Raw genomic sequence first — 14585 nt, 5'->3', positions numbered from 1 at the left:
AGTAGTCATGCACAGAAGCAGGTAAGAGACCTACTTCAGTCAACCCATCAGGTTCACAAAGTGAATTATATGTTCACAGATTTTAAATTATTTTAGTTTCTGATAGTATGAATACCTTCATTCCTGTACTTTAGTTGTTAAGAAGATGAGAATTTTGCTGACTCTATCTCACAGCAAAAGAGGTATAAAGGAGAAAAGGAAATATGGCTGACAGGAAGAAAGTGGATGCACAGACACCAATCACTTCAGGTCCCTAATAAGATAATGGGAATTTGTTCTGTGTGACTGCCAACATGGACTAAAGGGAAAGATAATGAACTAATATAACTTTTAGGGTGTTTTCTACTTTTTTCCCCCCAGGAATAATCATACAGATGAAGCATTAAACTTCTGTTGCTTTAGGTGATTTACTCACTTCTATGTTCTACCTGTTGTAATAATTCTTGTATAGAAAAAGAAAAATTACAATTGATTGGTCTCTTGTTTTGCAGAATTTATACCTACTGTGACAGATGATAAACACCAGTGAATTACGCCTTAGGTACAAGTGCATGACCTTCTGACACATGAGCTATTGACAAAGGCGTGTGCTTAACTGCATGTAAGTTTGCTTAAAAATGACAAGCTTTCTTCAAAGTTATCCAGCTCCACTTTTAACTGTCAAAGTAGGGCTTTTTAACTTTTCTAAGGTAAGCCACTTTTTTCTGCACAGCTCCTGGGTAATATGGCAAAACCCTCTTCTCTATTAAAAATGTGGTTGGAATTATTTGTGAAACCTTCTGTGGAAATTATTTATAATGAAAAATATTTTGCAACCTGTGAGTGTCCTGCAGTGAACAGGATGAGCTCTGATGTAGGCCGAAGTAGAAGAATTATGACTAAGTGCAGCAGCATAGTAAGAGTTGGTTTGGAAATTATTTTTTAAATGCATGGGTTTTATTGTAAACACATAGGTAATACCCAAGAAATAGGATTTTTTTGGCTCTCAAAAATCAAACATATCAATAAATAATTATGTGACCGAAGTTTCTATCAAGTTCTTATTTTACAAGGACTGCCAAAATTAAAAGCAACTATTTTTTAAAAAATGGCTTATTTTTTCCTTAATAACTTTGATTTTTTTCTTTATAACAAAATTATATCTAGTCATGCAGACAGTAGAGATCCATTAAAAAGTCAGAAATGTCATGCTATTTCCGTTGCTGGTTCACAATAGATAATCAAATATGTAACATAGAATTCCTTCTGAGTTATTACTATACTGGAAAGCAGCATTCATAAATTCAAAAGACTAGAAAAAGCATGATTAAAGTGTCCAGAATGAACATATGTCAAATACATAATTTATTAGCTGAAACAGACAGTGGCTAAGGCAGACTTTCGGTTGAATTTTGCGCTTGCATTCAAAATCTGCTACTGCTCTCTAAATATGTAAGTAGCAAATGCTTTCCAGGGATAGTGCACAGCAAAATAATTTCCAGTTTCTTTCACATAATTGTATTATATGTAAAAACCTTCTTATGAGTACTTAGTTTTACCAAATCAGATATATGACTCTCTCACTGCCTGCTGTGTATGAAACTTGTCACATATAGGGCATAATGATATACGTGGGGTGAGGTGGGTGTCAAAATCTGTGTCATTTAACAAACTATTTCACGGCTAAGACATCACAGTCACAGACCAATAGAAATTGATTGAAACACTTGAATGGGCAAATTTTTTAATGTCATAACTCCAGCTAGCAAACAAATCAGCTTTTTCTAACTGTCCAGTTATTTAACTGAATCCTTTTAAAAACACAGTTACCAATTTCTTCAGGAAAAAGCATCAAAGAAAGCAAAGGACAGAATACAGAATATGTATGATGAATATAAAGACTTTTTTCCTAACTCGCATCTTGCTGTGATGGGAATATATAAAAAGATGGCATAATAGCACTGCCAGTGTGATTGCACACACATTAATGATTATAATAATAAACCACTTAATGATTACTGGTTTTAGAGCTATCATGAGACAACACAAACTTTTCTCTCCCTGTTTTTGTGTGTTTCTGTTTCTTTATCTGTTACTCATTAGAGACTGAAATAGTTACACGATTGCCAACTCCTGTACTTAAAATCTCCTGAGCTTTTCTTCCAAGATTGCTTAAACACTTTCAATCTTTCTATAACCAGACAGCTACAGTTTCTGCTTGTTAATAGGAAATCTCGTTACAGCTCCTACTTGTTTTACTGAAGAGTGACATAGCTGTGGAAATCCTGGAGCCTTTTCCATCTTACTTGGATTGTAATGCAGAAGGAACACATCATTATATACACCCAGACATGCAAATGAATTGAGAAAACAAAATTAGGAAGTTTCCTTAGAGCTTTCTGTGTGGGTAGGGTAGTTATGTGATCTAGTGCTAAGTGTCCAACCTTGACACTCCACGATCAGAAAACTTCTGATGACTTTTGGCGCTTTTGGTCACTTTGTTCAAATTTGTCATTCACTTTTGTGTGCAACGAACAGTTCAAACACCGCAAAGAAGGGGATGATATATCATGACGACTGCATCGTTCTGCAGCATCAATTTATTAATGATGGCTAAAAGTGTTAGGAAATCTACAACCTAAGGCAATTTTGGTGGTCTGTGACTGAAAATGCAATAATATTTTAGAATCATAGAATCATAGAATAGTTAGGGTTGGAAAGGACCTTAAGATCATCTAGTTCCAATGCCCCTGCCATGGGCAGGGACACCTCACACTAAACCATGCCACCCAAGGCCTCATCCAACCTGGCCTTGAACACCACCAAGGATGGAGCATTCACAACCTCCCTGGGCAACCCATTCCAGTGCCTCACCACCCTCTCAGTAAAGAATTTCTTCCTTATATCCAATCTAAACTTCCCCTGTTTAAATTTGAACCCATTACCCCTTGTCCTGTCACTACAGTCCCTGATGAATAGTCCATCCCCAGCATCCTTGTAGGCCCCTTCAGATACCGGAAGGCTGCTATGAGGTCTCCACGCAGCCTTCTCTTCTCCAGGCTGAACAGCCCCAACTTTCTCAGCCTGTCTTCATACGCAAGGTGCTCCAGCCCCCTGACCATCCTCATGGCCCTCCTCTGGACTTGCTCCAACAGTTCCATGTCCTTTTTATGTTGAGGGCACCAGAACTGCACACAATACTCCAAGTGAGGTCTCACGAGAACAGAGTAGAGGGGCAGGATCACCTCCTTCGACCTGCTGGTCACACTCCTTTTGATGCAGCCCAGGATACAGTTGGCTTTCTGGGCTGCGAGCACACACGGAATCTCTTCTCATGTTCATTTTCTCATTGACCAACAACCCAAGTCCTTCTCCGCAGGAGATTTTAGAAGATTTTAGGTCAGGACTGAAAGGTACTTGGCAATCATAGTGGGGAAACACGTGCTATTTCATTCTGTGGTTTACCTTACCCTAAATACTGTTACTGATCCATTTTCAGCATTAAATTCACATTCAGTTGCAAATTTCCAGTCATTTAAAACATCCAAAGAATAAGAAAGTGAGAAACTGACTTACTCAGAGTTCAATTTTTAACTATGGAAAAAGGTCTCTAAACCCAAAATTTCCATAAAGCTGCAGAAGTCATAGATACTCACAAAGGTAAAATCTCCCTCTTTCAGGGAGACAGAGATCAAGATATGGTATCACAGCTGCCAAACTCTCCCATAGCACCATTCCCAAGAAATCATGTTATATTAAAAATGTCATATTTTCATATACACAAACTGTACTTCTGAATACTTTTTTACTATTCTGTGAGAGTAAACCATCAGATAATTCTCAGATTATTTCTGCTTTCAATTTGTATTCATGAAGACATGATATTTTCTAGATGAAGCAGAGCAAGTGTTTGACCAGGCACTTTTGCTACCAACAACTATTTTCCCTCATTTGTTGAGCCCTCTTTTTGTTGCTGTATAATTTTTGGCCACCTTATTCCTGCTTTTTGTCCTTATTGATAAGTCAAAAGGTTGGATAAGAAATAAGATGCACACAACCGAGGTTAGTTCTGCTACAAGAGAAATACTAGTGGAGGGCATAGTTAACACAAGGATGCAGGAGACTACAATAATCTGTCTTGGCTTCTCTATTTGCCTGTGATATTGGATGCTACCCAGTGTTTGGTTTTCCCCACCACCACCCAATTTATATTGGAATATTAAATTTCCAAGATAATGGACTATACCATGAAAATACAGTGTGTATTCACAAATGCTGTAAATATCTTCTTTCTAAAAGCAGAAAAAATGATTGGATATGTCCTGCACTGCCTTAAATCCCATCCTTTGCAGTCTGTGCACTCATCTTTGAGGCTGGTGGTGGTTTGCTCTCAGCAGAGAGCTTGTACATCACCCTGCCAACTTTAGCAGGGAAGATTTGTTCCTGATTTTGTAAAAGCTGAGTGTGTATGCACCTGAGATGGTGATCCCTAGATTTGTCATCATACAGAGAAAGCATGAAGCAATACATTGTGGGAGGTTCATCAAGATCCATGAAAAACTGAAGAGGAGAATGCAATCAGCTCCAAACCATATCTTTACATGGAGTTATACTCCTTTCCAGATTAACCATTCCTCCCCAAGGAAAATGTGTTGGTTACACCAACTAATATTAAAGCTCTCAAAACAGATGTGTAGTCTCTCAGCTGCTGTATTCAGCAGCAGGAAGTTTAGGGACATTACAAGAAGCAAACAAACGAGATGCCCTGATTACTTTCCCCTCTACAGTTTTACAGCCATATGGTTAGGTCAGAAAAAGAGAGCTGTTATAAAAGCTTTTAATTATTAAAACTTGATATATTTGCTACATAATATAATAGAATCATGGAATGGTTTTGGTTGGAAGGGGCCTTAAAGATCACCAGGTTCCAATCCCCCTGCCATGGGCAGGGACAGCTTCCACTATACAGGGTTGCTAAAAGCCCTGTCCAACCTGGCCTGGAACACTTCCAGGGATGAGGCAGCCACAGCTCCTCTGGGCAATCTGTGCCAGAGTCCCACTACCCTCACAGTAAAGAAATAATACAGGGAAAGTACTTTGGTAAGTCTAAACTGAAGTGTTTCTGACCCAAGTTCAGTTCAGCTAAGCTGAACTGTTTCTTTCAGCGGTGCTTTATCTGGAATTTCTTGTTGGGTTTTTTTTTTCACATTAAATTGCTCATTTAAATGAAAAATCACATTTTAGTTGCAGTGTGATGGTAAACAACTGGTTCTCATTTTGAATGTGCATGAAGACATTCTTAACTATGAAGTGATAATCAGTGATCTGTGAAATGAATGTCCGTTAGACTGGCAAGTGAGTTTCTAGAAAACGTGTAGTTAAATACCTTTACTTGGACACATGCTTTACATAACTATGAATTATTTTTAAACATAAGCAAAAAAAGACAAAATATTAAAAACCCCCACATTCTCTCACAGATGATGTTTTCTATGGAAAAATGAGAAGCACAGAACATGTTCACTGTTTATGATCTGTTCAACTGATAAGAAATTCATATAGGTAATGTCTGAATTATCAAACAAATGGAATGAGGGGTCCTTTCAGTATGATCTGTGTATTATTTTTTTACTGTGGCAAAAATTATGAGAACTGGGTAAAGTATGAGAAGCATCTTAAAGGTAACAATAACTGCAGACACCTTTAAAGATACTTACATCGCTTTCGTGGCCTTCTCTTAGATTGTATGTGAGATCATGCTGTATGTCTTCAACAAACTTGTGAGCATACTCTGGGTAAAGGTCGAGCACTTCAAAGAGGCCTTTGAGGATAATGCATTGGAGGTCACAGTATGTTAGAGCTTTAACGTCTGCATTTGTTTTAATAACTTGATCCCTAATGGATAGGTTTGCTCCAATTAAATCTCCTTTACCTAAAAGAGAATACAAAAAAAAAAAAAACAAACAAAAAAGAGTCTTCAAAACATGATTTTTTTACTTCTTTTTTTTGAATCATAAATTCATTTAACAGATTTGCTAAATCTTAAGTCACATTGTTACCACTGCATTGTTTAATTAATAAAATTCTAATGGATCTTTGACTAAAAGCTGTCTTTTTTGTTTTGCAGGTGCAATATTATATGCAATTAATTGGAGGTATGAAGACTAATTTCCAGCCAGGTAACTACCTGATTTAAGGGAGCAATCAAGAAAATACATATAAAATTAAGATTTACACTAGTAATTAAGAGCAGGTGGGATTTGTTTTTCAAAAAGTGAACATTATGTTTATAGCATTATTTCTTTTATTGTAGAACAGACAGGTGTTAAGACAGCATTTTAACAATGACACAAGCACAGATTGTCTACTGAAATGACCCTTTTACTTAGAACTTGGATTGCAAAATATTTGCAATCTATGATAACTATGACTGCTTAGCTACAATGCATGTTGTATCTTAGCTGTATAGACTATTAACAGCTATGTAGCTCCATGGGTCTATCTGTCGAGAAAAACAAATGAATTCTTAAGCCATTATATTTTAATTCATGGGCAAGACTGCCTTAGAATACTGGATGCATTAAAACTCACAACTGACCACATATTGAAGAGCACAAAATGTTTGTAATGAAAAGCTTCCACAAACATCTGATCTGAAGTATGAAGTCCCAAGAACAGTCATTGAAACAGAGGTCTTCCTCAAAAGTTAACACACATGGTCTTTGTTAAAGACCTGAACAGTGTGATGGCTTGCATTCTTGGCAAGTTAATAGGCAATATCAAACTGGGGGAAGTGGCTGATATGCTGAAGGACAAAGCTGCTATTCAGAGGGACCTGAATGAATGACAAGAGATCTGACAGAACCTCATGAAGTTCAACAAAAAGAAATGCCAAGTCCTCACCTGGGATGGAAAACCTCCCTTGCAGCAGTATGGGCTGGGAACTGACCAGCTGGAAAGCAGCTTTCTGAAAAAGGACCTGTGGGTCATTGTGGACAAGTTGAACATGAGTCAACAATGTGCCCTGGCAGCAGAGAAGTCCAAGAACCTCCTGTGCAGCATTAACAAGAGTGCAGCAAGGAAGTCCCAAGAAGTGACACTTTCCTTCTATAAGTCATTTGTCATACAACATATGGAGTACTGTGTCCAGTTTGGGGCTTCCCAGTAAAAGACAGAATAGACATACTCAAGTGAATCCAGAAGAGGCCACCAAGATGATCAGAGACTTGAAAATATAGTGTATAAGGAAAAAAATGGGTACTGTTCTGCCTTAAGAAGAGAAGGCAAAGTAAAGATGTTATTGCTGCCTTCAATAGCCTAACAGAAAAGCATAGAGAAAACAGGGTTAAACTCCTCCTTAGGGTGTATATTGCAACAAGATGTACTGAGCACAAGTTGTAACAAAAGAAATTGTGATCAGAAATCAGGAAATGAAAGTCACCATGAGGCTGGTCAAACAGTGGGACAGGCTGCCAGAGAGGGTGTGGAATTGCTGTCCTTGGAGATGTTCAAGGCTTGCTTAGACATGGCCCTGAAGAAGCTGAGCTAGATGAGTCCTGCTTTAAGCAGGTTTAGGTTGGATGGCTTCCAGCAGTCCCTTCCAATCTTACATTATTCTGTGATTAATAAATAATGAGTGAAGACTGTAAACTCTGAAAAATCTACCAGCATGTGGTTCCAACTGGATATTACATGGGAAATGGTGAACTTGAAGGGAAGTTAAATTAAGCAGCCAAACTTAAGCTTAAATAAGATAATTTTATACTTTAAAATACTAATTTCAATTTTTTATATTTACATGGAGCCTGAACAACTTTCTCAAAAGAGCCTATCAAAAACCCAACGTAGGGAAGGATTTTCTATTTTGCTTGGAATATACATATATTAATGCTGCTTTGGGGTCTCTTAAAAATTGCTATTGGTATAAATAAGCACTTGTAATTGTTTAAGTCGACCTGGGAAAGGTAAATCTGATAGATGACAATAACATTTGTCATTGCTCATCATGTGATGCAGTGCTTACATAATTAAATATAACATAAAGCTAAACAGTAATCCAGTTTTATGTTTTATATAAGTATGGACAATTCTTTAAATTTATTTGATAATAATAAGCAGAGGCAATGTAAATCGACTGTGGGCTATGTAAATATGAACAATGGAAAAATATTTCAAATTTACCAAAACTGATCTTTAAAACATCTTAATTCGAGATTTTGTTAGGTATATAACAATGTTAGTATCAATAATGCATAAATATTTCAGAATAAAAAAGAGTTGCATTTGACTGAGTTACAATTAGATTATTGTTGTGTTTGATGAAATAATGTCAGCCTGAAAGACCAATAGATATGATAATGCTAATGTATGTTTCTTTTAAAATGAAAATCATGTAGCAAAGGCTGTAGGTAGAATGTTGAAGTTTCATGTAGAATTACTGCAGCAGGGAAATGACTGTATCTTAATATTGACATTCATTGCATAAACAGAATCATGTATGTTATTCTTAGTAGCTTTTTCATTGGAGAACATATTTATAAATATTTCTGCAGACACATCTGTATGTTAATGTATCGGGGACATGAAGTCAAGGTTATAGATTTATTCTCATGGATATCTTTTAAATAACTTATGGTTAAAACTTTTTTACACCTCTAAGGTGTATGCTCAAAAAGTACATAACTATTGTAGTGAAACATATTTTCTTATAAAAGATATCTTAACGGCCATTGTTGAAGTAATAGTCTCAAGAGGAACTAAACAGCTGCACTTTATCAGAGCATTTCATTGTATTGTTGCCATATTGCTTGTTACTGAAAATGGTTCAGTAAATAATAACTAATCCACTAGAATTAGAATTATAACAGAATTATAAAATAGTAGACTGGGAACAGTAAGTAACCTGCATTATCAGGCAAGAACCCTGCTCTCTTGGATTTGCATCACATCATTAACACGGTTTCTCATAGGGACCTACATGTTTGATACATTCACTTTCTGCTGATGTTAATTAAGTTTAAAAGATGAAGCTCCCATTTGCTGTAGCAAAACATTATTTCATTGTATTATGTTTGTGTGTTTGCATTACGATTTCATTAACTTCTCTCAGCAATACGCGAATTTCTTTCTTATTACAGTATCACAGTATCACAGTATGTTAGAGATTGGAAGGGACCTCAAAAGATCATCTAGTCCAATCCCCCTGCCAGAGCAGGAACACCTAGATAAGGTTACATAGGAATGTGTCCAGGCGGGTTTTGAATGTCTCCAGAGAAGGAGACTCCACAACCTCCCTGGGCAGCCTGTTCCAGTGTTCCGTCACCCTCACTGAGAAGAAGTTTCTTCTCAAGTTTAAGTGGAACCTCTTGTGTTCCAGTTTGTACCCATTACCCCTTGTCCTATCATTGTTTGCCATTGAGAAGAGCCTGGCTCCATCCTCATGACACTCCCCCTTTATATATTTATATACACTAATAAGGTCCCCCCGCAGTCTCCTCTTCTCCAAACTATAGAGACCCAGCTCCCTCAGCCTTTCCTCATAAGGGAGATGCTCCACTCCCTTAATCATCTTTGTCGCCCTGCGCTGGACTCTCTCCAGCAGGTCCCTGTCCTTCTTGAACTGAGGGGCCCAGAACTGGACACAATATTCCAGATGCGGTCTCACCAAGGCAGAGTAGAGGGGAAGGAGGACCTCTCTCGACCTACTGACCACCCCCCTTCTAATACACCCCAGGATGCCATTGGCCTTCTTGGCCACAAGGGCACAGTGTTGGCTCATGGTCATCCTGCCATCCACTAGGACCCCCAGGTCCCTCTCCCCTACACTACTCTCTAACAGATCATTCCCCAACCTATATTGGAACCTGGGGTTGTTCCTGCCCAGATGCAGGACTCTACACTTTCCCTTGTTATATTTCATCAAGTTTCTCCCTGCCCAACTCTCCAGCCTGTCCAGGTCTTGCTGGATGGCAGCACAGCCTTCTGGCGTGTCAGCCACTCCTCCCAGCTTGGTGTCATCAGCAAACTTGCTGACAGTACACTCAATTCCCTCATCTAAATCATTGATGAATATATTAAATAATACTGGTCCCAGTACTGACCCTTGAGGCACTCCACTAGATACAGGCCTCCAACTAGACTCCGCCCCATAGACTACAACGCTCTGGTTTCTCTCCTTCAGCCAGTTTGCAGCCCACCTCACTACCTGATCATCCAGACCACACTTCCTCAATTTAGCTATGAGGATGCTGTGGGAGACTGTGTCAAATGCTTTGCTGAAGTCAAGGTAGACCACATCCACCGCTCTGCCATCATCCATCCACAATGTTATTTCCTCATAAAAGGCTATGAGGTTGGTCAAGCATGACTTCCCCTTGGTAAAGCCATGTTGGCTGCCCCTCATAACCCTCTTATCCTTGACATGCCTTAAGATGGCATCAAGGATAAGGTGTTCCATCACTTTCCCGGGGATGGAGGTGAGGCTGACCGGTCTATAGTTACCCGGGTCCTCCTTCTTGCCCTTTTTGAAGACTGGAGTGACATTTGCTTTCCTCCAGTCCTCAGGCACCTCTCCCATTTCCCAAGACTTGGTAAAGATGATGGAGAGTGGTCTAGCAATGACTTCCGCCAGTTCCCTCAGCACCCGCGGGTGCATCCCATCTGGACCCATGGATTTATGGATGTCCAGATTGCTCAACTGGTCCCTAACCCATTCCTCGTCGACTAAGGCAAACTGCTCCAGTGACCTGACTTCATCTGAGGTCTCTGGAGTACAGGGCTCTTCAGGACTGCCTCCGGCAGAGTAGACTGAGACAAAGAAGGCATTCAATAACTCTGCCATCTCTGTATCTTCTGTCACCAGGGCACCCATCCCGTTCACCAGTGGGCCTACCTTGCCTCTGGTGTTAGTTTTATCAGCTATGTATTTGAAAAAGCTCTTTCTGCTGTCCTTGACCCCTCTGGCCAGATTTAATTCTAAGGAAGCCTTAGCCAATCCTAGCTGCCTTCCTACATCCTCTAGCAGCAGCCTTATATTCCTCCCAAGTGGCCAGCCCCTCCTTCCATGACCTGTGAACTCTGCTCTTCCAATTGAGCATACCCAGCAGTTCCGTATTTAGCCACGCAGGTCTCCTGGCCCTCTTCCTTGACTTCCTACGTGTCGGGATGCTCTGCTCTTGAGCTTGGAATAAGCAATTCTTGAATGTCAACCAACTATCTTGGGCCCCTTTACCTTCAAGCAGCCTTGCCCATGGGATTTCCTCTAGCAATTGCTTGAAAAGGCCAAAGTTTGCCCTGCTAAAGTCCAGGGTTGCAATTCTACTTGCTATTGTACTGGCCCTACCACACAAGATCCTGAATTCCACCATCTCGTGGTCGCTGCAACCAAGGCAGCCCTCAACCTTTACTGCTTCTACCAGCCCCTCCTTGTTAGTGAGGATGAGATCCAGCAGCGCTCCTCTCCTGGTTGGCTCATCCACCATTTGGATGAGGAAGTTATCATCCATACACTGGAGGAACCTCCTGGACTGTGGCTGGGTTGCTGAGTAGTCCTTCCAGCAAACATCAGGGAAATTAAAATCCCCCACGACAACCACGTCCTGTGACTGTGAGGCCGCTCTCAGCTGCCTGTAGAAGGCCTCGTCAACTTCCTCACCCTGATCTGGTGGCCTGTAAGAGACACCCACAACAGTATCACCCCTTCCAGCCTGCCCCTTAATTCTCACCCACAGACTCTCAACTCGCTCGTCCTCTGTCCCTGGACAGAACTCAGTACATTGCAGCTGCTCTCGCACATAAAGAGCAACCCCACCACCCCGCCTGGCTGGCCTGTCTTTCCTGAAAAGGACATAGCCCTCCATGACTATATTCCAGTCATGTGAGCTGTCCCACCACGTCTCTGTAATTGCCACCAGATCATAATCTCCTGACTTAACACAGGTCTCCAACTCCTCCTGCTTATTTCCCATGCTGCACGCATTGGTGTACAGGCATTTCAAGGAGCTAGCTGAGCTCACCAATTTCACCCTAGGATTATAGGAGGCCTCCCAGTCTTCATCAATCCTAGAGTGCTGCCCCACTGGGGCAAGCCCAGCTGCAACCCCATCCCCCTTCGAATCTAGTTTAAAGCTCTCCAAATGAGCCCTGCTAATTCATGCCCCAGCATCCTTTTGCCTCTGTGAGATAAACCTTTCCCACGTGCCATCATCCGGACTGGAGCCTTATAAAACCAGCTGTTATCAAAGAACCCAAAGCCCTGCCTAAAGCACCAGTCTCGTAGCCAATTGTTTACGGACTGAATTTTCCCATTCAATCCCACATCATCACCGGAAGATGGAAGAACTGAGGAGAAGATCACTTGAGCCCCAGCCTCTTTCACCATCCGCCCCAAGGCCCTGTAGCCTTTCTTCATCCCCCTCAGACTGCGGGAAGCAGCTTCCCCCCACCTGTCTGGAAGACCAGCAGCGGGTAGTAGTCTGTCGGGTGCACCAGGCTGGGGAGCGCCCTGGTGATATCCCTGATCCGGGCTCCAGGCAGACTACACACTTCCCTATGATGAGGGTCAACTCTGCATATCGGGCCCTCTGTTCCTGTCAGAAGGGAATCGCCTACGACAATGACTTTTCTTTCTTTCTTGTCAGAGGCAGTCTTGAGGTGCGAAGTCGACCGCCTTTTCCTATGTGACCTTGTAGTCTGGCCTTGCACCACATCCTCACTTACCTCTCCATCAAGATCCAGGGCCTCAAACCTATTACGGAGGGGCACCTGGGGAAGCAGGGCAGGAAGGGAGGAAGGTTGCCCACGGTTCCGAACTGAAACTTGCTTCCAGCCCTCATTGTCTTTTTGGTCCCTTACCTCTGCGCGACAGCTACAGGGCAGGGGCTGTCTCGGGCCATCCCCCTCTGTCTGAGAGGGCAGGGGGTCCATCCCCTTTTGGGGGGTATCTCCCTGGAACCGTTCCTGCTGGCACACCAGGGAGTTACTCCACCAGTCGATCTCCCTTTCACACTCCCTGATGGTCCTCAGCGTCTCGACCTCCTCCTTAAGTTCTGCCACCAATCTAAGCAGATCTTCTACCTGCTCACACCTCACACAGGTGGAATGCTGGCCTCCCTCCCTCGGCAGCAGCAGGCTCTGGCACTCCCTGCAGCCAGAGACCTGAACAGCCACGGTTTGGGACAGGGTCTCTGTCTGAGTTGCTACAGTCTCCTTACTGCAAGCTCTCCTTCTGGAGGCGACCATATTGGTCAGCAGTCTGGGACACCAGCAACAGGGTTCACAACACGACCTGCTTGTTCCTCCCTGCGCCTGGTGGGCAGCGACCCGTCACTGCCCTCTCAGAGGCTCTTTCAAGGCAAGGGGCAGGGGTGCGGTCGCCGTCACCGCGGGAACGCCCCCTGCCACGTCAGCCGCTCTCTCACAAGGGCTGCTGGGGCTTCGGGGATCGGGAGATGTCGGGAATCGCGATGTCTCTGCGCTTCCCCTCTGCTTTTCCTAATCTCTTCTGAACCTCGTGGTCTCTGAAGCGTGCCGGCTCCGGCTCTAGCTGGGCTAGCTCCGATCAGCTGACTTTCCATTGACACCATTACACAATGATGCTTTCATTAACATTTTTGGAAGTGCTTGGAAATGGAATAATTAATGAAATCATAGTTCCAGTGGGGCAGCTCTTGACCTTTTTCTATATTTAGCCTTCTGATTTTTGTAAGCCATATTTTATAGCTTTTATGTATGTGATTCAGCAAAATCAAGGCATTCTAAAACTTCCTAATTATAAATGGGTGATGGAGTGAAGTGGGCTGTCAATCTAATAGAATTAAAGAGTTTTGAAACAAGAAAGGACATGTATCATATTTATATTTTAAAAAAAGACCAGTCAAATGTATGTTAGTAAAATAAAGGAAATTGAATTACAGAAAACCAGAAGCTTGCATTATCAACAATCTAGTGTAATCCCACAAAACAGGAAGGAAAGCAAAAAAAGGAAATGTTCTTTTTAACTCTGCTTTATAAGAATATTAAAAGTTATTAGAAAGAAGAATATGTTTAAATCAAAAAAGGTATTAAAATAATAATAAAATAATTCTTTATAGTAAAATTTTGTATTTTCTTTTATCAAACCATTTTATAAACATTAACTCAGACAATTCTAATCATCCTTCAGTTGAAGATAAATGGAATCTCTTTAGTAGGTATTAAATTTAGGCCAATCACTGAAATTTACAGGTAGAGATGCTTAAGCCTTGATAAGTCAAAGCAGCCATTTGGCAAAGAAATAAATGAAATTTATTAGGACAGAACTTCTGGCCTTTTGCTGTTCTAATGTATTCAGATAACTGTTGACAGCATCAGAGCTTGAGGAAGGAACTTTTCGGGGACCAGAGACAACAATGCTTGTTTTTCAACACCTGACTGTCCTGCGGGTGGCGTTGATATGAATGCGTCAAAGAATGACAGTAAGCTCACATTGTTCCCTTTCTTTTTGGGAGCATTAGTGGGAGCATAGTGGCCCCTAGTTTTCATGAAAGATTTAAGAACTAATAACCAATGTCCTTTGAGGTGCCAGTACTGTCATCAAATTTACTTGAAAGCAGCAATTTGCATCAAAA

General features: G+C 41.3%; 1 protein-coding gene across 1 annotated transcript in view; it reads right to left on the bottom strand.

Moving 5' to 3' along the window:
- The window catches only part of KCNH8 (potassium voltage-gated channel subfamily H member 8), a gene marked incomplete at both ends in the record, with an annotated part of 183384 nt that overhangs the window by 26802 nt on the left and 141997 nt on the right, over nucleotides 1-14585 (bottom strand). Inside the window, one exon of the mRNA XM_080610383.1 lies at nucleotides 5697-5911. Within this exon, the coding sequence (XP_080466509.1) occupies nucleotides 5697-5911 (215 nt within the window). The remainder of the gene's footprint in view (nucleotides 1-5696; nucleotides 5912-14585) is intronic.

This window comes from Psittacula echo (assembly GCF_963264785.1).
Source record: "Psittacula echo genome assembly, chromosome: 2".
NCBI classification, from domain to species: Eukaryota; Metazoa; Chordata; class Aves; order Psittaciformes; family Psittacidae; genus Psittacula; species Psittacula echo.
Note: the sequence above shows the minus strand (reverse complement) of the source record. Positions and strands in the feature narration are given on the sequence as shown.